The 26841-nt window shown below is 40.7% G+C and overlaps 3 protein-coding genes across 3 annotated transcripts in view; 2 read left to right on the plus strand and 1 right to left on the minus strand.

The window, feature by feature from the left end:
• Positions 1–1867, plus strand: part of aldh1l2 (aldehyde dehydrogenase 1 family, member L2) — a 28660-nt gene extending 26793 nt beyond the window's left edge. The window contains exon 23 of the mRNA XM_047022665.1: positions 75–1867. Within this exon, the coding sequence (XP_046878621.1) occupies positions 75–130 (56 nt within the window). The 3' untranslated portion in view covers positions 131–1867. The remainder of the gene's footprint in view (positions 1–74) is intronic.
• Positions 1564–4006, minus strand: nopchap1 (NOP protein chaperone 1). The gene is made up of 4 exons (XM_047022667.1): positions 3735–4006; positions 3485–3562; positions 3198–3331; positions 1564–2447 (listed from the first exon to the last, which is right to left on the minus strand). The coding sequence occupies exons 1-4, from the start codon at positions 3832–3834 to the stop codon at positions 2253–2255; spliced, it is 507 nt and encodes a 168-aa protein (XP_046878623.1). The 5' UTR covers positions 3835–4006; the 3' UTR covers positions 1564–2252.
• Positions 4007–26350: 22344 nt separating this feature from the next.
• slc41a2b (solute carrier family 41 member 2b) overlaps positions 26351–26841 on the plus strand; it is a 78439-nt gene continuing 77948 nt past the window's right edge. The window contains exon 1 of the mRNA XM_047022537.1: positions 26351–26549. The gene's annotated coding sequence lies outside the window, so the exon portion shown is untranslated. The remainder of the gene's footprint in view (positions 26550–26841) is intronic.

The following is a 26841-nucleotide window of genomic DNA, read 5'->3' on the forward strand; positions in this document are numbered from 1 at the left end:
GGGTGGGATAAGTACAGAACAGGAGAGGTATAAAAGTGTTGACTAATTGTCTTTTCTCTTCCTTGTCCCCATAGGAGAGGATGCTCTTCTGGAATACCTTAGGACCAAAGCAGTGACTGTGGAGTACTGAGCCGCCCTTCCTAACAAACCAACCCTCAATTGACCGGGCCACCCAATACTAAGCACAGCTACGGCTTTTGCTCACAACAGATGTGAGGCAGGGGAGAGTTGTCAAAGCCCTCCGGTACTGTACGTGCCTACAGTTTTTAACATTCTGCATGGGAACTCACATTACGGACACACATGGTTTTCCTTGACTTATGAAACAGAAACTGCATACCGTATGAAACCCAGAGGTAGATTTTAGTGTCCGCAATGGGAGCCACGGTGGATTCTAAAATATCAGCTCCTTAATGTTTTCAAGGTTTCATTTCTCAAGTTGTTTTTACAGAGCACTTGAGGCAAACCAAGCCTAAAACTTGTAGCATTTTTTTGCCGTTGTAGTTACATCTTTTCATTGTAGCTCACACAGGCTAACTGGGTTTTGGCGCTTCATCAAAGCTGCTGGTACCGTTATTTTGCTGAATACATTTGCAAATCTTTTTCAAAATTTTGTTTATTTGTAAATATATTATTACAGAAGAGGAAATTAAGCGTTATATATTTTTGACATTGTATTCAGTCATAAAATGAAAAGTTTTGTTACACTATCAGACCATTTGTTTTAAAGCAAACCAACCTAGTGGCTAACCCTTATGGGGTTTTACTTTTTATAATATATTAAAAATAAACTAACGAAGAAGAATGAATACAGTATTGTTAAAAGGTGTTGGCCACAGGCACGGCTCCAAAGGCTATGAAATCCTATGTTTCCATCATCTGTGTCATTGTTTGTTAAGCACTTGATGAATCAGTACAAAAAGGGAGACTCTTGTTCCACACACTCAGCAGCACCTATCTGTCAGTGTTCACTATCAAATGAGCATTGGTGAATAAACGATCTTCTTTAAATGTTGCTCTCTTGTTTCCTTGGTGATGACCTCTACACGAGTTGTTGTATTTGCCAAACCACAAAAAAATGATGCCCGTCCTTTTACCCCTCCTCTAATGAAAGAGGGGTAAACTGGACATTATTAATCAAATACGCTGGAAGTGCAGTTATTTGACTCAATAGGTTAGATCAGAGCAGGAATGGTCAAAGTAAAGAAATTAAATGTATACTTTGCAAATGAATTAAGTCAATTACAAGACGAACATGTTACAAAATGAAGGTTTCAGTCTTATCTGCTCTGCAAGTACAAGCTGAGAAATTAATGTAAAATCAACCCAGAACAATGCTCCATATTACCTTTTATACCCAGGTATTATATGTAAGAATAACTAATCAGACCACATATGGACCCTTGCTTATCAACATATGACTACCAAAGCAACAGTAAATCACATAATGAGGTGGATCATCAAGCAACTATCTTTAGATTAATCGTGGGGACAGCCTACACCTCCATGTTTGTTCATCTTCAGTCATTTAATCCCAGACTACCATACCAAGCACACAAACGATTCGGGATTCAAATAATTTTATAATGAAGTGTAACAATATTCACATATTTAGCAAAAACTGGAGTTGAGATCAAGCATCATCAAGTTACTTATGAATATGTCTAATTACATAACCCACAATGTAATGCAGATGATACTAAAGGCTTTCGTCCCATTTTCACAAGGCACAGGTGGTTGATAAAAAAGAAAATCTGGATTCCTTTAATGGCTTTGCCCCGTTATCTATGCAACTTTGTATTACAAAATATCCTGTTTATATCCGTTTTGAAATATACAGTACAGCTCAATTCTGTATCCCCTAAAATAATCAAATACATCCTAGGTTCAGCAGTCTCACAAGATTAACTGAGGGGCAACATACATGATTATAGATGCTTCTAGGTCCTATCACCAACACAATTCCTTCTAAAACACTATAATAACTTGAGTTTTTGCTTTAATTATATTTGGCTCATAACAAAAAGTGGTGTCCTCATGGTGCATTCTGATGTTTGTGTTCCCACTATAATTGCAATCAAAATCCAGCGAGTCTCCTTGGTGTGTCCATTATAACTCCAAAATAAGATCTGCAATGTAGGATCCATCAATATGATCTCAACTGCAGGTCCAGAGTTAGTAGTAACCAGCTCATATACCAGGAGAGTTGACTGAGTGAACTGATCTCCCAACAGTTGATCAAGTTAAAGTTCCTAAATGGCCATAAAGACCTCATCCTCCTGATTCTCCAGCACTTGGATGTAGACTTTTCTATTTCTCTGGCTGTTGCCGGGCAGTTTAAGGCTTTCTTCAGTCAACTCACTCTCCTCATCAGAATCTGATTCGCCGGTCTGTGAGGAATCCTCAGAATCATTATCCGAACCACTCAGCTCTACCACTGCTACATCCTGAAAGAGAAATTGAATTAAAGAGGAGAGAAGAGAACAATTTACAAAATGATGGCGAATAAACCAAATTCTGATTCTGATCTACCAGGTTATACTGAATGATAACTAAATGGGTTGATCCAGACCCGCCCACCAGAACTGGCCCCCGTATACGCCACCACAGATGCCCTGCCCTGCTAATGTATGCACAACCTGAGTTAGATGTGATGCTAGTTCGAAAGATCAATAGTTAATGCGAGCACGCGTAGCGCGCAATCCAATTTATTTTGCCTTTATTTGAGCGCAACATATTTTTGGAGCTTTGTGTAAAATAAACAAAGCCGTTTTTCAATTGGTAACACTTTGTGCATAGCAACCCACCTTCTGACTTCAAGTTTCAATGACTTTCCGTTACGTTAAATGACTGGACTATATTTGTGGAATGATGAAAGATGTGAATTAGAAACACAAAACCTATTGCCAATGACAGCGGTCATAAACTTTTCGCAGCGATGAATATCAAGAAATGCGAGCAGACCTGCGAACGCAGACATTTGACCTACATATGGCCCATACAAATCAACTATATATATTCTATAATAACTATTTTTAAAGGATTTTTGAATGGATGCTAATCTTTAAAAACCTCACGTACCCCCTAGACTGCCTTCACGTACCCCCAGGGGTACGCGTACCCCCGGTTGAGAACCACTGTTCTAGTACAAAGGTATTTCACGTAGCATATTTGTATGGTAACCACTTTAGACTCACCATTTCTATGATTTTCTCGTTCTCCTCCACACTCTCTATGTCAAAATGGCCAGGAGGACACAGTTCCATTGCCCTTTTCAACTTTTCATTGGCCTGGGCCATCTGCGGCAGGAAACTCTGCAGCCTATCCAGCACTGAAAACATTGTTATTAGCTAAAAACACCCCCGAAAATTGTAATTATATAACTTTAACAGTACAATCAATAGATCACAAATATACATAGGTATGAGTGTAGATAGAGAATACATGTATTGGAACACAATTAAGTAAAGAGGAGCAAACTCACCGCTACTTCTTGGGATCCTCTCGGTCTGCAAAGTGGTGCCAATCTTTGAAGATTTGAGAAGAAGCTTGTCGTGGAGACCTGTTCAGAAAAAAGTACGGTAAGCGAAGATCCCTTTAACAAAAATGAAATAACCTGCCTTGAACACATCAGTACGCCATGTCTTCCATAGCTAGCTAGCCAGCTAGCTAGTTGCGGCAGGGTAAATAAGATCATTTACAAAGAATCTTGAATGAAAAAAAACGTTTCGAACCTCTGCCGTTGCCATAAGAGAGCAAATCTTGTGATTCAGATTTCTTAATATTAAAATCCAATTCCATTTTTGTCGTTGTGGGATTATTTCGCTGCGACATGCGTCTTTCTCATAGATTTATATATTAATAGACACAGCTAGATTTTTCTTCCAAGATGGCGTCCCCATTCATTTCTATGAAAAGTGCTCATTGGCGCAGTGAGGCAAGCGAGAGCACGAAATGGACCGCGCCATCTTTCCAGACTGACTCTTCCGGTCTTGCGCAAAAGCTTGTTCCTAGCTCCGAAACTCGTGCATGATAGAGCCATAGAAAAGCTTTGGTGCATGCTTGCAACTAGCTGTGCACGTCATACTTTGCAACAACCAGTCGCGAGCTTGTGAGCTGGAGCCAAGCCCCCACCGGAAAATGGCTGTTTATCAATCCGAAGAACGCTGAGAACTAGTGATGGGCAAATCGAGGCTTTTCGAAACAACGAGACAATTGAAACATTGGAGTCGGGGCCTTTGAAACGCTCGAAACCTTTACTCAACAGCGACATCTGCTGGCAACTACGAATATGGCATAACTAACAATGTTATACCAAATTCCACATTGTGTTCTTAAGGATCTTTGTGGTTGAACGGAATTATTGCCGTCCTTCATTGCATTTATCGTGGTATCAAATACGGGAGCGATGTCATCTAACAATATAAATAATCCCAAATATGATTATAGAACTGTTTGAGACGATAAACTCAGTGTACAGTTGTTACACAGTTAGTTGTCTCAAACTCACAATCTCACTTTCCTATATTTGATTGGCTTAGAGATGGTTTTGGGAGCTGTGATCCCGCCTCCTTCTACAGAGACACAAAACTTTTTTTAAAAAGTGACAAATCTTTTCTACAAATACACAAATCTTTTTTTACAGAGCTCCATCTCCTGGCACTAATTTCACGCCATAGTCTCACGCATTCAAAACCTTTGTGGCTTTGCCGCCTCATTTTATACCCCGACACGTCAGAGTCTTTTGGCAAGTACGAGACAGGTTTCGTTCAAGATCACGTCACAAAACGTTTCGAAACACTTTGACACGTGACCGGAAGTGTTTTTAAAACCCGTCTCGAAACACTGGCTGTTTATAAATCCACGTATTTTTCCGTTCTTGTGTTCTTGCGAACTCGTTTGCATCATCTTTTATTGCCCAAGTACGGTTCCAATCCAAAGAACACAAGTCACCAAGAACGCCAAAAATACCCGGAAATGTTCCTGATCCGCCTCTTTTATCGAGGATGCATCGGATGGTGACTTGATCAGCGAGAACGCTTCTGATTTCACAGAAGTCATTGCAAGATGTCAAGCGAGGCGGACATACCTCACAACTGTAATTTTTTACTTTTCATATTTCAGCTAAACGGTACGTGTAAATCAGCATCTGAATTAAAATGTGACGAGAAATGGGCAGTTCAGTCGCTGAAAATGTTCTTATTGAATCGATGAAACGGCTAATTTGTATATTTGCTCCGACTTGTCGATAACCTAGCTAGTAGCATCTCAGTGCAGTGCAGACACTAGTTAACAGGTACTGTAAGTTAGCAAGGGCTACAGCAAACGTAAAATTACAGGTAGACAAACCATTTTTTAGCTTTGTTATCTAGTTTTTGTAGTTAGTCAGTGTTATCATAATGCTGCGAGTCCAGGAAAACCCTACCATCTTAATTAATTCTCCGTCCTTGCAAGACCATTCTCGCAAGGAGGCTTGCCAGAACGTTCTTCAAAAGAATGTATTTGCGTTCTCAGCGTTCTTCGGATTGATAAACAGCCGTTGTTCCGATGCAGTGAGTGTTGAATGTGTCTGGACAGTATCGACACCTTAGTACCGAGCAGCCCATCACTACTGAGAACGCAAGTACATTCTTCTGAAGAACGTTCTTGCAAGCGTCCTTGCGAGTATGGTCTTGCAAGGACGCAAGGACGGAGAATGAATTGAGATGGTTAGGGTTTTCCTGGACTCGCAGCATTAAGATAACACTGACTAACTACAAAAACTAGTTAACAAAGCAAAAAAATGGTCCGTGTACCTGTAATTTTACGTTTTCTGTAGCCCTTGCTAACTTACAGTACCTAATGTTAACTAGTGTCTGCACTGCACTGAGATGCTAGCTAGGTTATCAAAAAGTCTGAGCAAATTTACAAATTAGCCGTTTCATCAATAAAATAAGAACATTTTCAGCGACTACATTGCCTAATTCTCGTCACGTTTTAATTCAGATGCTGATTTACACGTACCCTTTAGCTGAAATATGAAAAGTTAAAACTTAGTTGTGAGGTTTGTCCGCCTCGCTTGACATCTTGCAATAGGTGCATTCGACATGACCCGACTTCATGCGGCGCTGCAGCCGGCTGCAGGCGGCTGACTTGAAACAGTGAATTCTGGTTAGAATTTTTGTCTTGACTTGAGACAACGCCAAGGACACGTCACTGTGACGTCGCCATCAAAGTACCGTGAGATCGATTCGAGAACTGCCGGTTGTGTAGCCAAGCGCATTTTCTCAAGAGCAACTGCACAGGTTCAAGTGACGACACAGCTATTTCATGATTGGCCAGACTCACACACGACAACTTTGACGCGTGTTTTTTAATATTCGGTACCTTCAGTTTCGCAAATTCTCCAATCCGGACCAAACAGTTGAATTGAATTAAACATTTATGGAAGAAAGGGTTTTACTCCGCCTCTTCATTAAAGGAAAGACGACGTTTAATTATAGTAGAGTAAAGTAAGCAAACAGCGCTTAATCAGCCGTGACTGACGTCAATGCAGCAAACCACGAGAAGCTGAAATGTCCGACTTCACAGAGCCGTTCTCAACTCCTCCCCGACTGCAAGCGGACACTCTCGCCGGCCGTTTCATGCAGCCGCAGTCCATGTTGAAATCACCTAATGACGTCTGGGAAACAGAAGCGTTCTCGCTGGTCAAGTCACCATCCGATGCATCCTCGATAAAGGGGGCGGATCAAGAACATTTCCGGGTATTTTTGGCGTTCTTGGTGACTTGTGTTCTTTGGATTGGAACCGTAATTGGGCAATGAAAGATTACGTCTAACGAGTTCGCAAGAACACAAGAACAGAAAAAAACGTGGATTGATAAACAGCCAATTTCTAATAAAGGGAGAACTCCCACTCTCGGGAAACTTCCGGGTTCTGAACTGGTTGCAGTTCCATTCAAGTTCCATATGAGGGCGCTAACGGTTGAGTGCAGAATGAATGGAGGTCTATGGAACTATACCCCTCAAAATCCACTTTTCTCAGGATATCATTTTTTGTCTAGTAATTTGAATTCTGAATTCGAAAGGGGAGGCCAAAAAATACACACCGCTGGGTGTTACATTTTTTTAAAGTCGCCTTTCCGTTCTAAAAAGCCTTTGAAAATTTCATTGACGTCATGCACATCGTACGACCAGAGCTATTGCTTGACGGCAAGCTCTGGTTACTTCCACTTTTCTCTCGAGGCATCGACAACACAGATGACAGGTTAGGCTCTCCCTGTCATTACACATGCTAGAAAGAGTTTTGGCTTGCTGATGTTGTTGCTAATGTTGCTAATGCTCTGACATTCTGGTTCTGCTTCGGATGCCATCAAGCAGGATCTCTGGTCGTAGTCAGTCCTTCACTAACCAATAGGCATTCGTTAGCAAAATGCTAGTGTGTTATGGGCAGGGCTGCGTTTCTGCAATGGGCAGGAGGGGCTGCTGCCCCGGACCCCGGCCACTAGGAGGCCCCGGCACGGGATTCAAAAAATTATAATACATATTTTTGATGCAATTACCCATCCGTAGTGAAGTCCACGTTGTCTTAGCGTCACATGTCTTTGCCGGTATCAAGCACGCAAGACAACAATGGCTTCGCATGAAAGTGATGTCAAACGAGTTTGGCCTGCTTCGCTAAATTGACTTCAACGATTTGATTTGTGACTTTGCCTTCAAAAAAGTAGACGAGTGGACTATCTAGCCTATGTTCTTTTCAGTAGGCGGCTACATTCTGATAATTAAATTGTTAGATTGAGTTGTTTGTATGTGTGTTCGCTGGGTTGTGTGTGTGCATGCTAGACTGCATTTTCCAATTTATTTGACATTGTGGCTGGCTAGGGGTGCGTGTTACAATGTATTAAAATTAGCGATTTTTTTAAGACTGCAAGGGAAGCTGAGCGTCCCCTAAAATTGACAATTAATTGTCAAATATTTACTATTGTGTTATTTTAAATGCATTAGAACACGTTCATCTCGAAGACGAGTTCTTTCAGAATCAGCTACATATATTAGTAGGTCGACTGACTGATTTCCTTCTCATACATTCCCGTAGCGTCACAGTGCATTTCCCTGTCGAAGTTCAGCTTCCATGGACTTTAAAGGGGCTGCCTTTAACCGTTTTTTTCAGTGCTTTGAAACTATACGTTCATTGGATGATTGCTGAGATTATGTCCCGCATCGGACTCTCAGCGTCTCTGGGGGTGAATGGAGGAGTGGGCTGGCCTGGACGCTGGGCTTCCACGTGATGATTGGAGGGTCTGTCGAAAGACTGCATCTCCTTTTGAATGACAGTATTTTGTACTACAAAAAGTCACCAAAGCTATTCAAACTCAGTCCCATCGCGGATTTTGCAACTGTAGTTGAAAAACAATCTGCAGCAACCTATTTCTTGGTATTTGCTTGGCGAAAATTGCTAACCAATTTTCATCATACATTTCATACACCACGTTCCTTGTTTCAGTTTAACCTAATTTCCACATTTCCTCCTTGATTAATATTGTTTTGTTAGATCGTCCGTTCATTCATTCAGTAGGCTAGGCTAGTGTCGTAGGGGTGAACTAGCCAGTGAACTAAATATAAACATTTTAGGATGTAAGCCGAAAATGAGCTTCCCCTCTTTGAAAGACCAGCAGCCGACACTGATTACAATGTATGGATATTTTTGTCTGTCATAATTTAATTACCAATCCCTCTCTCTCTCTCTAATATATATATATATATATATATATTATATATAAATCATAATAGCAATAATATATATATATATAAATATTTTGCGTGGGGGGGGGCCTCGGGGAGGCTTCTGCTCCGGGCCCCAGATGACCTTAACCTGGCCCTGGTTATGGGCAACAAAGACTTGACCTGTAAGAAATCGAAAGGACATAAGTACTCGTTCATTCAACTTTTGACCTGTAATCCATGTTGAACATGCAAAAACTACAATCAAATCTGAGATTTCGCAACGACAATCAGGCGAAAGAGACAAATTTAGCCGTTTAGCTCCATAGACTCCCATTCAACATGCACTTGCTCGCGATCACTTCCAGTGGAACTTTGGTGGAATTGCAACAACATTTGGTACAATGGGGCTTAATAGGGAGTGGCAAGGCTATCCTTAAACAGGCTCTGGCGTTGCAGAAAACTGTCAGAATGTGGTACAGGTCCGATCAAGAAACAGATACATGTGAACTTTACAAAAATCAATACTATTAGTACTGTAGTATTATACATGCAGGGCCTATACGTCTTTTTGCTTTGTGTTTTTTAGTTTGACTGCTAAACCGTTTGTTGGAAGTTCGATATTCAACCAGGGGCGGCTTGTCCATAAGGGCAATTGGGGCGCCGCCCTCCCTAAAAAAAAAAAACTGCTCCGAATGTATAAGCACAATATCCTTATAGGTCGCGTAAATTACCACATGTAAATTTACATATAATATTTTTTTTCTGTCGGATTCTACCACTAGACCGTCTGATCCGCTTCTATGTCATTTTTGAAGCAGAGTATTGCACCGAACACGCCTCCTTTTTTGCTGAACCGCCCACGGGAGCGCAAAGTAATTTCAATGTGCGTCTGTCGGGGAAAAGTTGGCTTTGCGTCGAGTGCAAACTAGGAATTACACTTGCGTCGTTGACTAAGTCAATTGCGCTGGGTGCAAGATAGGGCCCATTGACCGCTTTGCCGCACTGAAAGAGAGACGGGCAAAGTTTCAGTACAAGTAATGTTACTATGTCTATTTTACTCTTTCTCTCCCTCTCTGTCTGTCTGTCTATTTGGACTACATAGACAATGTCGCTGTCAAAAGTTTCGTCTTGCTAGCGAACGAGTTGCTTGTATTTTTATTTATGTTCCGTTGCACCGTTTAGGAGGTTACAACGTTTTTGTGGCAAAAAAGTGCATTCTGTCAACAAAGGGTACTCACAAGCCTACGTCACTACGTCAGCTAGGGGTGGGCGATATGGCCAAAATCTCTTATCACGGTGTGAGTAATTTTATATCACGGTTACAGTATAAATCACGGTATAGTAATTGTTCTGTAAATTCAATTAAGAAATGGAACAAAATAACCATACCGTACTTCATCATCACACTCGATTATTTATTACAAACAAAAACAACAGCCTCACGAGACAACACTTCAGTTAAAGGGGCAATTGACTGCAAAACCGATTTTACCTTGTCATAGTTGAATAACGACAGTTCGGTGGGTAAACTGAACATACCGTGAATATCAAAGTCCATTGACACCTCTTTCCTATTCAAATCTCAAAAAGAAAAAATTTGGCTGTAAAACGCTAAGTTCTACCCACCTAAGTCAATCCAGTTTGCTTCAACAACAGAAGTGGAAACAAGTAATGTTATAATTTCAAATGATATATAGTCAATCTGTTGAAAACAGTGTTGTGTAGACACAATAGATTTATTTGCGCGTTTTTATTTCAAGTCTCCAACTTCGGTGTTTCAGCGAGTGCTGCTGTTGGCCGTGTTGCGTTTTTGCCCCCAGCTTCACTCGTTGATAACCAACCAATCAGCGCGCAGTGCTTATCTAAATATTAATGAGCATACCATAAAAGGAGTAAAGCTAGTGTTTTTTCCCGGGAACATTTCAGAGGCTCTGTCAGAGGGCATAGAACAGCACCCGGGCCATTTTCAACCCAACCAGTGTTACATACCCTATTCGGAGACCTTAAGGAACAGTGTGAAATACCCAAAAAACCCAGTCAATTGCCCCTTTAAAGGGGCAATTGACTGCAAAAACGATTTTACCTTGTCATTGTTGAAAAACGACAGTTCGGAGGGTAAACTGAACATACCGTGAATATCAAAGTCCATTGACACCTCTTTCCTATTCAAATCTCAAAAAGAAAAAATGTGGCTGTAAAACGCTAGCTTTTCAACAAAGCCACCGGTCCTACGTAGGACCGGTGATCGCCCTCTTATTGGCCCTGGTCTGTATCTTTGTCACGCCCCAGAATTTACATCCAGACCAGCCCGAGGTAGCGTCTATCTCCGATACTAGTTTAGCTGCGCGCTGCTCTGTGTAGGCTACTTATAAGGAATTACAAAGAAGAAAGTTTTGAATTATAACAAGGATATTGAAAATGGACCACGGTCGTAAATGCTGTGTTCCAGGCTGTATAGGGAAGGCTAACACTCACAGTCTTCCCAAGGAGCCAAACATTCAACAGGCATGGCTGCTGTTGTCTAAGAAGATCCCGGCGAAGTTCGACACTGAATCATTCATTTGCTCTGAACATTTCACCCAAGACAGTTTTGACAACCTTGGACAATTTCAAGCAGGATATGCTAGGAAGCTGAACCTGGAAAGAGGTGCTGTTCCGACCGTATGCTCATTGCAACCGCAAGCTATAAGGACAGTATGATGTTGTGCTAACAGTTATTAGCAATGCTAACGTTTCCTGTATATAGCATACCAGGTAGAATGCTAAATACGTTTCTACACACATCAAATGACTCTAGCTAGACTAGCTGTAGTCGGCATTAGAAGGGAAGCTTCCGAAAAATAGCCAGAAAACGAACTGCAGTCTGGCTTATTGCTAACGCCTGTCTAGATAATCTTTTGAAAGAACTGGAGAAAGGCAGGTTTTAGATACAGGATACGTTAGCATTGCTAGTAAATGTTACTAGTAACTACTACAAGTTTAGCTTGCTAGTTAACGCAAGAGCATAGAATGTGTGATAATTTAGCCTAGTTTATTGGCAATGGGGCCAACGTTGATTCATGTTCCTGACTGTGTTTCATTCAAATAAATAACCTGTGTAATGAAAATCTACAATTCACAATGCATGTTTGTCCAGATCTTTGTCATGTTATTTTACAGCAAGATATCTAGAGCTAGCCTAGCTAGCTAACTGAAGCCGAGTAGATTCACGATATGGTTTGGTTGCTAAGCTGTAGCCTAACGTTCTACCCACCTAAGTCAATCCAGTTTGCTTCAACAACAGAAGTGGAAACAAGTAATGTTATAATTTCAAATGATATATAGTCAATCTGTTGAAAACAGTGTTGTGTAGACACAATAGATTTATTTGCGCGTTTTTATTTCAAGTCTCCAACTTCGGTGTTTCAGTGAGTGCTGCTGTTGGCCGTGTTGCGTTTTTGCTCCCAGCTTCACTCGTTGATAACCAACCAATCAGCGCGCAGCTTATCTAAATATTAATGAGCATACCATAAAAGGAGAAAAGCTAGTGTTTTTTCCCGGGAATATTTCAAAGGATCTGTCAGAGGGCATAGAACAGCACCCGGGCCATTTTCAACCCAACCAATGTTACACACCCTATTCGGAGACCTTAAGGAACAGTGTGAAATACCCAAAAAACCCAGTCAATTGCCCCTTTAAAACCAAAAGACTCAAAAAAAGTTACGAGTACGAGCGTTCCGATTGGCTGATGCGCGGTCATGCCATCCGCGTGGTGACCTGCTCACAGTCACAGGTCAATACAGATCCGTAATGCCCTCCGATGAAAATAAAAAAATTAGCGAAAGCGATCAGTCTGAGTTTTACTATCCATATAACTTCATATAACCATATAACTACCGTCATACCGCCCAGCCCTAACGTCAGCACACGTTAGCAATGACGCATGGATACAAGGTAGAGACATTCTAGCACGCAAGTTGGAGCTTGGATTATGGGTGAAAAATACCCCCCCAAAAAATTTCCAACTATTGGACTTTGTTGATAAAGCGATTTCAAGTAGAACTGCCATCTTGGATTTTTGATTTAGGTTGTGAAAGTCTTTGTAATTTGAACGAGTGCTGGTCGCCCGTGAGACTGCCTAGTATTAGTATTTTAAGTGGCAACCATGCTAGAAAGCGTCATAGTAGCTAGTATTTTCGTAATTTTATAGTTCAATTTTACACGAAAAAACAGAAAAAGGGAAATGTTATGACGATATGACTATTGTGAAGACAGCCAGCGGGTCAGCATATTGGAGTGATTTGTGTAAAACTTGGAATTTGAGTGAGACCGCGTCTTGTTTTGACGTTAGCCTCACTGGCAGTGTGTAGTAGTAGGCTACTGCCTTCAATGCCTCAGCTATGGCAAAACTTTATTATGTCAAAAGAAACATTAGATTACAAGTAAACGATTTGTGGGTGAAATTATCATGACCTGTGGTTTCAAACCAGTGTAGCTCACTGCAACGGTGTAGCCTACTACTAGTCTAGTACTGTAGCTAACAAAACCATCTCCACAGCTGTTTACTGTACAATACATAGTCAAACGAAACGGCGGCACATGTTCGGCACTATCCTTACTTAAATCAAAAGTCTTTCAATAGGTGAAACTATCTGACTAGTGACTACTAACCTGAAATCCATTGCCACAGCCTAAACTTTGTAAATCTGTTCATGAAGATAATTCATTTCAGCCTAGACCGTACAACGGAAGTAGTTAACTTCTACTTACGGTTCTTAATTAATTAATGAATGCAAGATGAGTAGCCTAAATGCTTGAAAATATCACGAAAAGGGAAAAACTTAGAATGACGTTTAAGTCATAGAAATTAGGTCAAATTTTACACCGGTCTGCCAAATGTATGCGTTTTGATTCAACTATGAGGTTGCTGATCACCATTCCCTCTGGCAGGGGAAATGAGAAGACAACTATTTCATTCTACTCTTCACTCTTAGTATTTTGAGTTGTAAATGTGTAGAAAAAAATATGCTTTTAAATCTATGTAATCTTTATAAATAGTAAGTAGGATATGCAATTTTATATAAAATATACAGAAATATCAGTTGTAAAATGTAATTTAAATACGGACCCCTGCAACCAACGCAAGCAAGCACACCCTACAATTTCCCCAGAAATTGTATCCTCTCTAGTTTAGTATGTTTTAGTGTTCTCAATTTATGATATTAGTAGATACAAGATTATAACCAAATACTTTACTAGTACACAACATATCGTGTAAGTTTTAACACGTTGCATAACGCTTGTACCAAAGACCCTCGATGAAAAAGTTGTTCATACATTTGCAGTTTATGGCTAGAGACCTGATGTAAAAACTAGAGCCTCAAGTAGATAAACAAGAAGCTAACGTTCTACTGCTAACAATGCTAGCTGGTCGGTTTTGCGGGGAAATCTCAAATACATGTACTGACAGTAAAATTAATCACACGACTAAATTCTGAAGGACCTAAGCTTTCAAACAAAGTATAGCAAATGCATATGCCCTTCAGTGAAATCGTTAGAACATCTTATGTTTGTGGCTAATGTAATGCCTGCTTATCGCAGCACAGCAAAGCGCAGGGCAGCGATCTGACCGGCAAACGAATTATATAAACACTTAAAAGTCGTTTCCAAAAGGGCTGTCCCCACTCAGTCGAATAGTCGATTTTCTGGTCGAAATGCTCTTGGTTGACTAACATTTGTCGAGCTGCCGTATGGCAGTGTGAGATCTGATTCCCGCTTGTGTCACCATTGCAGAATTAAAGAAATGTTCTACAAAAATTGTAGATTATATTATTTAAGACAAATAAAGCAACTCAAAAAATATATATTTTAAAGAAAAGGTATTATTGTTAATCTTTTATTGTTAAACTTTTGTTAATCTGTGCTTTGTTTTGTTCGTTTTTTGCACACGGCACGAGCACAATTGTCTGCCGAACTACAAACTCTGCCATAGCCTACTTTGTCGGTGTTATTCGGCAAAATGGCAAATAAATCTGTGGATGGCAGCATTTCATTTACAGTACATTTACACTTACAAAGTACCGGGTGACTCAATAAACGTTGAATGCAAACTCTGCCAACAACAGTTTATTTTTCATATTCTAGCAAATTGTCATCACGCGTAAGGCACACCCTCGTAATAGGGCGGGGTATATAGCAGGGATCCCAGCTCCTGCATTGCTAGTGCGACACAAACGCTCTCGGCCTCCTGCGGCCTCCACCTCCCCGGCCTCCACCCTTTTGTCTAGTCTTCTTTTTCTTCTTTCTCAGGGGGAATGCTGTTGCTGCTCTCTGCCCGGATGTCGAAACGGTGTCTCAGGAGAAGGTGACTCTGTTGGGTGCGGCAGGGAGCCGCTGCGAACACAACCATACACCAAATCAAATGTTACAATGATGTATTGTATTATGTGGAATAAAGTATCGGTCAACAAAACTACTCAGTCCTCCTGCCTGAACCATAAGTTATTCTACTTCGCTCATGCTAACACGCGCTGGGTTGAAAAATGAATATGCCTATTATAAGAATCACATCCAAATCAAATGACATTATCTTCTCCGGCCAAGACAACACAATCTTTCTCTGTTGCACCGTTCCCCACTCGGCTTCTACTTAAGTTTGCATGCTGCACTTTTTCAGGCAGTGAATAGTGCGCTGATTTGCATGTTAAACAAACAATATTTTTAATTTGTAGTACAATTTGTAGTACATTGGTTATTATTTATTATAATAATTTATTATTATAATAAACAAGCAGGAATTTTTTATTATATCGGCATTCGGTAACAACAGGACTGGCGACATGAAGCTTATTATTAGTAATAGCTTATTTCATAGAGGCTGAATCTGGAATGTCCAGCAGCTACTGTACATTGAGTCAGATCGGGAAAATGTTTGAACATCTATGTTTGTCGAGTTGTCAATCTCCCTTCATACGTATGTCTTTTTTTCATATTATCTCAGTTAGGTAAAACATCACACAAAATGGTTTGATGAAAAAAATATTGTGACATTTATAGAAAAAAAAAAGTTTCAGATTTCGATTAGTCAATTTTCAGAAGTGCTAGTCGAGTTTTGGTCGACCAAAGAAAATCTTAGTTGGGGACAGCCCTAGTTTTCAAGCCATCCAGTGAATTTTTGTTGACATGTTGTAGCACACGAACATAGCACATCTTGCACAAATTTACCTAATTATTCAATGTTTTAGCGATTTCAGCGAGAACAACTTAGAGCTCAATGGTCTTGAGACAGTGGATATGGACTTCAGGAAGAATACAGCCCCACTCACCCCCATCACCCTCTGCCACTCCCCAGTCAACACTGGGGAGTCCTTGCACTTCCTGGGCACTATCCTCTCCCAGGACCTCAAGTAGGAACTGAACAGAGTACTTCATACGGCAGCTGAAGAAATTCAACCTGCCAAAGACAATGATTGTGCACTCATCCTCACCTCCTCCATCACCGTCTGGTACGCTGCTGCCACTGCCAAGGACAAGAGCAGACTGCAGCATATCATCCGCACTGCTGAGGAGCTGCAGTCTGCCTACCCTCGAGGACCTGCACACCTCGAGGGCCCTGAGGCGAGTGAGGAAGATTGTGGCCGACACCTCCCACCCTGGACACTGTTCCAGCTACCCCCCTCCGGCAGAAGGCTGCGGTCCATCAGGACCAAAACCTCACGCCACAGGAACAGTTTCTTTCCATCCTTCATAGTCAATGAACACTGAAACTAATTTGAGGATGATAGGTCACATGACCAAAAAGCTATTGAAGCTTGAAATACCAAACAATTCAATGAAAATTGTTTGAGGTGAAAATGACAAAACCAAAGGCTGTGCAACATGTATACATAGTCAATGAACACTCTGAAATGGATTTGATGATGATAGCTCACATGACCAAAAAGCTATTGAAGTTTGAAATACTAAACAATTCACTGAAAATAGTGAAAATAAAAAACTAAAGGCGGGGAAACTAGTGCTGTCAGTTTAACGCGTTATTAACGGCGTTAACGCAAACCCATTTTAACGGCATCAATTTTTTTATCGCGCGATTAATGTTCTTTAGGGCCAAGCAAACTTTCTAGTTTTTTTTTCACGTGCTGTTGCAGCAACTACTGACGTTGGAAAAACTACAACACCACACCGGATCTAGCTAGACCGGAAACAAAACAACAAGCACGCCGCACACACTTGTTCAGGCTTGCGAACCGGCTAAAGAGTAGTAGGCTAACGTTACGTTTTGAGTGGATGGCGAGCGCGAGACGCCAAAATGGATGCCATCAAAATTCTGAATGGAACATTTACTTTAAAAAAGTTGCCAAATGGTTCCATTGACAAGACCAAAGTGATCTGTGTGTTTTGTCATCGTGAACTGAGCTATCATCGCAGCACGTCCAGTCTGAAATACCACTTGATGGCCAAGCACACAGCTGATGCGAATTCTCCGCCCCCTCGTCAAAGCCAGGTGATTGCAATGTTGTTTTCAATTTAATAAAAACATTTAAAAATACCCTTTTTGCTCTGTTAAATTGCTGCACTAGTCCACACTTGACCGGTGGGGATCTCATTCTATTTTGACTGTAACTGTTAGCTGCTCCTGGCATTCTCTAATCCCTGCTCTCCTCTCTGTCCCCCCCCCACACATTCCCTGTGGTGTGGGGGGTTTGAGCTGTCAGGACCTGCTTGGTCGTCGGTCTGCCAACGCTGAACCAGGTCGTCACCCGGAATCCAGTCTCCATGACGGCCAACAGCGAGTTTCCCGGTCCCATCCAACGTCTATAAAGCCGAACAATGGATTTTGGTGTTTCAAAACCCATTGACACTGTATGACTATGTTTAGCTTGTGTTCTGCTCCTCTCTCTTACCAACCGTCTCTGGAGGAGGGGATCCCTCTCTGAATTGCTCCTCCCAAGGTTTCTTCCATTTTTTCTCCCGGTGGGAGTTTTTCTGGGAGTTTTTCCTTGTCTTCCTTGAGGGTTTAGGTTGGTTGAGGGGCAGTTCTATGGGCGCATGTGAAGCCCTCTGTGACATGCTTGCGTGTAAAAAGGGCTATACAAATAAATTTGATTTGATTTGATTTGATTTGCACTTAGCAATCCAATCCACTTTTCCATGTTGATAAGAGCATCAAAATGAGAAAAAATAATGGGACAAAAAGAAATCAATGGACATTTAGAATAGATAAAAATGTGCGATTAATTGCAATTAATCGCGAGTTAACTATGACATTAATGCGATTTATTGCGATTAAATATTTTAATCGTTTGACAGCACAAGGTGCAACATGTATGCAAAGTCAGTGAACACTCTGAAACTAATTTGATGATGATAGGTCACATGACCAAAAAGCTATTGAAGTTTGAAATAATAAACAATTCACTGAAACTTGTTTGAGGTAAAAATGAACAAACTAAAGGCTCTGCAACATGTATACATAGTCAATGAACACTCTGAAATGGATTTGATGATGGTAGGTCACATGACCAAAAAGCTATTGAAGTTTCAAACTTTCAAAAATTCACTTAAAATAGTGTGACATGAACATGAAAAAACTAAAGGCTGTACAACATGTTCACATAGTCAATGAACACTCTGAAATGGATTTGATGATGATAGGTCACATGACCAAAAAGCTATTGAAGTTTCAAACTTTCAGAAATTCACTGAAAATAGTGTGAAGTGAAAATGACAGAACTAAAGGCTGTGCAACATGTATACATAGTCAGTGAACACTCTGAAATGGATTTGATGATGGTAGGTCACATGACCAAAAAGCTATTGAAGTTTCAAACTTTCAGAAATTCATTTAAAATAGTGTGAGGTGAAAATGAAAAAACTAAAGGCTGTTTAACATGTATGCATAGTCAAAATGAACCCTCTGAAACTAATTTGATGATGATAGGTCACATGACCAAAAAGCTATTGAAGTTTCAAAATTTCAGAAATTCAGTGAAAATAGTGTGAGATGAAAATGAAAAAACTTAAGGCTGTGCAACATGTATGCATAGTCAGTGAACACTCTGAAACTAATTTGATGATGATAGGCATGGGCGTCAGCAGCATTTTGATAGAGGGGGACACATTTTGCAGGGGGTCTGGGGGTTTGTCCCCTAGAGAATTCTTTTAAATATGTAGATGCAATTTCCCGCATTCTGGTGCATTTCCCACAACTAGAAACAGAGCTGTCTCCACTGCCCCTGCATGCTGCCTCTGACTCACTCTCAATCTCAACCACCTATATCAGGAGACATGGAGATGCATTGAGCATTCTTTCATATTTATAATAATAATTTTAATTTAGATTGTTCATATGAAGATTTCTGAGATGTAAATCATGTTATCAGCATATCAAATTCACAATTGGTATAGGTTTAGTAGCCTAATAATTATGTAGGCTACACAAAAAAATAGCTTCTCCCTAAAGCATGACTGGACAGTTCAGAAATGATCAAATGTGTGTTCAAACCTGTAGTCTTTTCCACAGATCACATCCTTAGGATGTAAGCTTTCAAAAAATACATGGTTTAGGTGGTTGAATCAGTTTCCCTAAAGCCCCAGAAAGTATCAGCCATATAGCCTACTCCATTTAACAATACCAAACTTATTATGCATGGGCAGCATACTAATATGGAGAGATGGACGTGTCTCTTGTCTCATTAGATAACATACTGGGGGTATAAGCTTTCAGAGGATATATGGTTTTAATGGTTGAATCAGTTTTGCCTTCATGTTACAGACTAACATGTAGCAATAAAATTCTGCAAATTGCCAAAATTACAAGTTGAGCACCCTTATTTAATTTGGAAGACAATTCTGAAATAAAGTTCTTTTTTTTTCAGTCGTTAGAAAAACTAGCATGTTGGCTAAAGTTAACTCCAGATTAGCTCACGGTTGTTATGGCAATAAAAAAAACACTGGCAATTTCTTCTGTAGCTACTTGGAAAAAACATCCTTGTCATCTCTTTCTGCCTGAAAAAGACGCCTAGGTCTGAACACGGCCAAAAACACAACATATTTCAGACCCAGATTAAGAAATCGACAAATGCTGTTCCACTTGTAATGGGTAAATAAAGTATGGTATTGCCTAGTGCTAGAAGTAGGTAAAAAGCTTGCTTATCTAGATAACAATAATTGTTTGCAGAAGGATTTTTGTGACTTAACTAATGCTATTATACTCAGACAATGTCTCATAAGGGTGCTTTGGCCACTGAAGGGAAAACTGGGCAACTTTGACTTACTTTCCTCTTCCTCAAAAAAACCCTCCTTATGTCCATCTCGTCTGTGGAACAGTCATGTCTGAAGTGCTACCTTCAAGCGCGATGCGTCAACCAAAGAGTATGGGAGTTGAATCTGCGTGTGTGATGCTGTTTTTCTAGAAAATGTGGAGTGGAATTCTATTGCTATGGGTATTCTCCCTACTGATAAAGTGGAACGGATTTGATTGTGAAGCAATGGAAAGATCGCTGGACTAGTAGACCAGTCATGCACTAATATTTTGATCGCAAATAGTTCTGGCAAAGCTGACGATGCCATGCAGAATGCTTTGTATCTTGCATCAATCATGGTTTTGGCAGATGAGTGGCCATACAGGTGGCACACATATTTGCAAAGTAGTTGCTAAGTAGTTCATCATGGTGTCAGGACAATAACCTCTCTCTCAACGTCAGCAAGACCAAGGAGATGATTGTGGACTATAGGAGGCGGCAGGAGGAGGAGCATGCACCCCTACACATCAACGGATCCGAAGTGGAGGTCAGCTGCTTCAAGTTCCTTGGGTGAACATCAGCAATGATCTCACCTGGTCTGTTCACACGGACAAGGTGGTCGAAGCGGCCCGTAAACGCCTCTTCTTCCTGAGGAGACTGAAGAAGTTTGGCATGGACTCAGTCATCCTCACTAACTTTAACAGATACACTATAGAGAGCATTCTGACCAGTTGCATCACAGTGTGGTATGGGAGCTGTACAGACAGGGACCGCAAGGCCCTATGTAGTGTGGTCCGTTCTGCTGAGTTCATCATCGGCAGGAAGCTCCCAGCCCTACAGGACACATACCACACACGTTGCCTCAGGAAAGCTGGCAGGATTCTAAGAGACTGTTACCACCCATACTTCAGTCGCTTTACCCGTTGCCTTCTGGCAGGCGTTACCGCAGCATTCGGTCGCGCACACGCAGACTAGACAACAGTTTCTATCCAAGGGCCATCAGGCTTCTGAATGGACATTGATGTGGACATTGATTCACTTCATACTAGTCACTTTACACACTGTCACTTCAGCTACTGGTTCCACTTTCAGTAACATTGCACTACTGTATTTCACTGTACTTTGCCATCAGGCTCCTGAATGGACATTGACATGGTCATTGATTCACTTCTTACTAGCTACTTACACACTGTCACTTTCAGCTCCTGGTTTCACTATCAGTAATATTGCACTATTATACTTCACTTAGTTTAGAATAGGTTTATAGGGTTAGCCATAGGTTATTATGTGTATTTAGGGTGTAGTATATTGTATTTTTATATTTATCTGTATAGTTAGGAGGTTTACTTATTTAAGCTTAGCATAGATGTAATTTATGTTCTGTGTACTTATATGTCATGTTATGCCAGGTGCTTACATAGCCTGGTCCTAACCAGACCCTTGTACATTTCATTTGTACAGAGGGTCTGGGATCGCTCCATTGACAAACGTTAACTTCCTTGAAGGCGGGTCCTCTGTTGAAGTTTAAAACTATTGGATCTGCCCAGAGCCACTCTGATTTGCCATAACCAATCGCACGTTTTCGCCTTAGCCAACTCCTTCACCACTACTGTAACGGAGCTAGCTGCCATAGCTGGAAAATCAAACTTTTCCCGAACCCCGTGGGGAGGAGGGCCACAACATCATGGCCACCAACAAAACTCAGCAAGAAATGTCCTTAATCCGGCTTTAACTTATGGATATTTGGCAGCGTTGCCACAACCGCAGAATAGCTTCACTCGCATCTTTCTCCGCCGCCATTACTGAACTACCCCAACTAGTGCACGACAATAACGTCATCGTTCTCAGCCACTCCCTCTGTTCGCTGATTGGACCTACAAATTTTTTCTGAAAACCTACTTCAAAGTCAAACTCCCAGACCTAGTACAGAAGCAAAATCCAAATTGAGCGGAAGTACGTAGGAGGGCAGAGCCAGGCTAGGTGCTTACGTTGTCTTGTCTTAAGAATTTCAGTGCCCAGTCTGACCTTGTGTTGTTCTGTGCATCTGACAATAAAATACTTGAACATGAACAAAGTTAGACTGGTCCAGGTTAAAACTGCTACGCAGATTTGTAAATGCAGTCAGGTATTCATCTTTCTCACAAGCAACAGAAAATGCCTTTCTTTTGCCTTTGCCATAAACGTCAATGAAACGCCTGTAGCAAGTGGAGTGAAACCCAGTGTCTTCGGGAACATTGTCAAACTCAACTTCTAGACAATGTTGGTAGGTTTCCGCTATTTTCTGATTCTCACCATGCAAGCCAAGCCACCGTTTGGCCCTGTTTCTGAATGTATCCCACCGTGTGCAGGTAAAATACTTTTTCTTTCTGTATGGACGTGAGATGCATATAGCATTGTTTCCTTAATTTACTCGTCATTGAGAAAACATCTTGGACTCTTTAAATATTTTCACAAAAAGCAGCCACTTTATTGGTCTAGCAGTAAGCACGTGATAATTTCCGCATCACTCATGATCGATGAAAGAACAAGTGCTGACTTTAAACACAATAAAAAAATGTACTGCAGGATTCCACATGGATAACTTTTTTTTTCTCTTGCTCAAAACCAATAGGTGGTTTTATCAGAATCAAAGGAATGCAGTGCCCCATATATGGTAATGGGATGAAACGGGATTATATCGATCCACCACGGCAAAAAGCAAGCTCCCTCATCCTCCACTTCATCAAAATAAAATGACACTCCACGATTGACGTGATCAATAGGCTTTTGTAAGTCAAGGTCCTTTTTTATAGACCTTTACTTCATTGATTAAAAAAACACATGAAGAAAGACACTTTCTAAACACAGAAAATTAAATAGACTTTTTTGACATTGTTTTATAAATAGCCTTTGTTAATCAATACATTAAACAGTAGCCTAACTTTTTAACACGTTTTTTGTGTCGGGAAAATGAAGGACAGATGTATGGATTTAGATTTGTTTTGCAATTGTAGGCTAGGCCTACTGTTAACAACTAGCTTTTATAATTATACTGGGATCATTTAGATTGAGATATAGGCCTATATTAGCCTGGCTCTGCCCTCCTACGTTCTTCCGCTCAATTTGGATTTTGCTCTGTACTAGGTCTGGGAGTTTGACTTTGAAGTCGGTTTTCAGAAACACATTTTTTGTAGGTCCAATCAGCGAACAGAGGGAGTGGCTGAGAACGATGACGTTAATGTCGTGCACTAGTTTGAGTAGTTCAGTAATGGCGGCGGAGAAAGATGCGAGCGAAGCTATTCTGCGGTTGTGGCAACGCTGCCGAATATCCATAGGTTAAAGCCGGAGTAAGAACATTCCTTTCTGAGTTTTGTTGGTGGCCATGATGTTGTGGCCCTCCTCTCCACGGGGTTCGGGAAAAGTTTGATTTTTCCAGCTACGGCAGCTAGCTCCGTTACAGTAGTGGTGAAGAAGTTGGCTAAGGCGAACGCTTGCGATTGGTTATGGCAAATCAGAGTGGCTCTGGGCAGATCCAATAGTTTTAAACTTCAACAGAGGACCCGCCTTCAAGGAAGTTAACGTTTGTCAATGGAGCGATCCCAGACCCTCTGTACAAATGAAATGCACAAGGGTCTAGTTAGGACCAGGCTAGGCCTATATGCCCATAGCCGCTGGAACTAGAGGTGCTGAGGGTGCTGCAGCACCCCCTGACAGCATGAGCATTTAAATTGATATGACTTAAAAATCCACAACCATGGCACAGCTCCGCAGTAGCGGACTAGCCATCGGGAGCACCGGGAGAAGAATAATGATGGAAAACCAGGCTAAGAAACGTAGGGTGGGGATGAAAAATTAAGAGACAAAGAAATCACCTTCACTAAACAAGGTTTTACCAATTGAAAAACGGTTATGTTTATTTTACATAAAGCTCAACTATTTTGCGCTCAAATGACACGCCCAAAAATGTGGCTTGCGCGCTCGCATTAAGGCTATAACTCCCAAACTTGCATCACATCAAACACTGAATATGCTTGCATTAGCAGGCCGGCTGTGGTGGCGTATATGGGGGCCAGTTCTAGTGGGCCAGTCTGGATCAGGGCCTAGGGCCTATTTTTACTCCCAGTACGTCCCTGCCGCCCCGCAACATTAAGCCCCCCCCAGCACCCCCTTGATAAAATATGTTCCCGCGGCTATGTATATGCCTGATGCCTAACATTTGAAAAAAACTACCATATAGCCATGCGTTTAACGTAGGCTATGTAGGTTTGTATAATTCTGAAATCATTGTTCATCATTGTTTAATGCATTAGGCTAAATGTTGTAGCATATGTATTTAAGTTTATTTTCTATAAATGTAGCGTACATATTGAGCTGAGGGAGAATGAGAAAATGAGGATGTCCGTGGTAAATCATAGTTTTCCCGTTGGGTCAGTGTTACAGTATGGAAGGCCGTATGTGCCAAAACGTGTAAGTTAACGTTTGTGTACAGACGTTAAAAACGTCTGTGTACAGATGTCATAAATTGAAGTTTTTAACGTCTGTTCACGTTTAAAATTGGGTGCTACCATATCATTTGTTTCTGAGGGGAAACCAGATAATGATCATTGCAAGAGAGAAAACCTGTCTTGATTGAATTGAAGTTAAGAAATAAGCTCATATAAATTGACAGTAACATTATCAACAACTGTAGGCTATTTTGTAAGCTACTGATTACTTACTGAGAAAATATTTAAGCTTGTATACTATATCATCCACATTTAAAAAAATAAAAAATATATTTCTAAAGTGCCCACTAGATGGCAGTGTGAGAGGACAAATGCTAAGGGCAGAGCTTCTGGTCAACATGATGGGTATACCCAAGGATAAATTGTGGCGCAACAGCAAGCAAAATAACATTACAATAAAACAGTTTAGGAATACACACAATAAATAAAACACAGGTAATACCCATGGCAAAATACAAGTAATATCCAACACAGGGAATGTACAAAATACTATTAATGTAATTGAGACTAAATGAAAATTTACAGGGTCTGGTTTTTCCCCCCTGGATAGGGAATGGAACCTATAGAGGATAGATACCTGTGTTTGTCAGAGCATGTTTGAACGGAGTTGTAAATTAGTGGAGCAAGGGACAGAGTGCCATTAATTAAACCTGAGCAAGGAGCGCACATTATTAATGGCCCAGTTTCCTAGACAGGGGTTAAACCTGTAGTCCAAAAGTAAGAGAAAAAGGACGATGCTTAATCCATGTCTGGGAAACCTTTGGCTAGATATATGGTGCATTCCTTTGCCTATTTGGTAGGCTATTTAAATCACCTCTGACCATACATGGGGCATAGCGCACACAGTTTTTTTTTCACTCACACTTTGGTGGTTTTAAAATTTCAGCATAATACTATTTGCATGCTTTGTGCTTGGAGTCATTATAGGCTATGGTTGCATTCATCCCTGTTCCCCGAGTCGAGGTGCATAATTTTCGTAAAATGAATGAATAGTTTGCCATGAAATGCTTGTCTTGTTGACTAGAAAAACTAATCCTAGAGTCCCATATATTTATGCACAAAGTTAAACACGTTGTTTATGAAATGTCTAAAGTTGGCCAATTTACATTATGTGGGCCTAGCTTAATATTCGAACCCAAGGGGGTTAGTATATTATGCACTGTACATTTAAACATCAGTTCTCTGCTCTTTTCTAAACTGGCTACAGCAAAATATAGGCTATTGACTTGACTAGGAATTAATTAGCCTACGCACTATATAAGCTTAATAATAATAATAATTATTATTATAACAATGTATATTATAATTATTTAATAACTTATTGTCTCCAAAACAAATTAATATACAGGTCTATCTACTGCGAGCAATTAAACCACAGGGCAGGTAATAAAGGATAAGCACAGGGCAGCAGCAATCGTCAAATAATAATCAATCATAAGGCCTTGCAAGCCCTGGAACTTTAAAGGGCAGTGAATTAAATCCCAAATCTTGGCTAGTGCTCTACAGTTTACAGAAATAATCCTCCCAGAACTTCACTCTTAATATTGAAACCTAAAGTAAATATACATCGACTGAAAACTACTTTCAATAGCGGTTAGCAAACAAGGTATAGGTGCATTACCGCCACCTACTGGAGTGTGATACAGGATAAACCGCACAAGTAGCTCTCTCCCACACAAATGGACTGTCCCAAATACTAAATGATAGCTATGTAAGAGTCCACATGTTCACAGTAGGACTAGTACACCCGAGCGCAGAAACTACTTCAAAAAAGTGGGTGGGTATGTTGGTCCCAACGTTTTTATTCAACAATGTTGAATAAAAAAAAAAATAATAATGTTGGTCCCAATGTCAAAAAGGGGTGGGTAGTTGACGCCAACCAATAGCATGGAAGCATAGATGGTCCACACTGTACACGGCTGTTTACTCACACGTTTTGGCACATATGGCTTTCCATAGAGGAACGTCTGGTTAAGCAACAAAGGCTGATTTGTACAGGCTAAGCCTGACAGTTAGCCTGCCCCGGACCAGGCTGGTTTCGAAGCATAAGTCGCCATAGTAACTGAGTTCGAACTACGTTGAGCTGGCTTTATGGAACCGAATGATCAAGAAATTAGTCTGACATAAGCCTGGCTTATTTGGTAAACTTGCAGCCTATATAACATCCATTATGTTTGCTACACGTTGAGTTATGTATTGGCCCTGTATTCAGCTGCATTAAGCTATATCAACTGAGACAATATAGGCTATGTAATAAACAAGTAATTGATTTGCATTTTGGTTGTGTGGGCTTGATCCATTTTGGAAATCCATGTTGATTTGGCTTTGATATGGTTGACACACTGGAGGCTATTGCATAATATTTTGTATATGACTTCAGGACCAATAGTTGGCCCACTACTAGGGTGACCAGACGTCTGGATTTCGTCCGGA

Source organism: Hypomesus transpacificus, chromosome 7 (assembly GCF_021917145.1).
Source record: "Hypomesus transpacificus isolate Combined female chromosome 7, fHypTra1, whole genome shotgun sequence".
NCBI classification, from domain to species: Eukaryota; Metazoa; Chordata; class Actinopteri; order Osmeriformes; family Osmeridae; genus Hypomesus; species Hypomesus transpacificus.

What these genes read in the sequence shown, in the direction of transcription:
- nopchap1 (XM_047022667.1), bottom strand. Translation starts at nt 3,834, where the DNA reads ATGTCGCAGCGAAATAATCCCACAACGACAAAAATGGAATTGGATTTT. An exon ending in GAGGATCCCAAGAAGTAGCG is followed by an intron (nt 3,332 to 3,484) that starts GTGAGTTTGCTC and finishes CAATGTTTTCAG; the next exon opens with TGCTGGATAGGCTGCAGAGT. An exon ending in ACGAGAAAATCATAGAAATG is followed by an intron (nt 2,448 to 3,197) that starts GTGAGTCTAAAG and finishes TTTCTCTTTCAG; the next exon opens with GATGTAGCAGTGGTAGAGCT.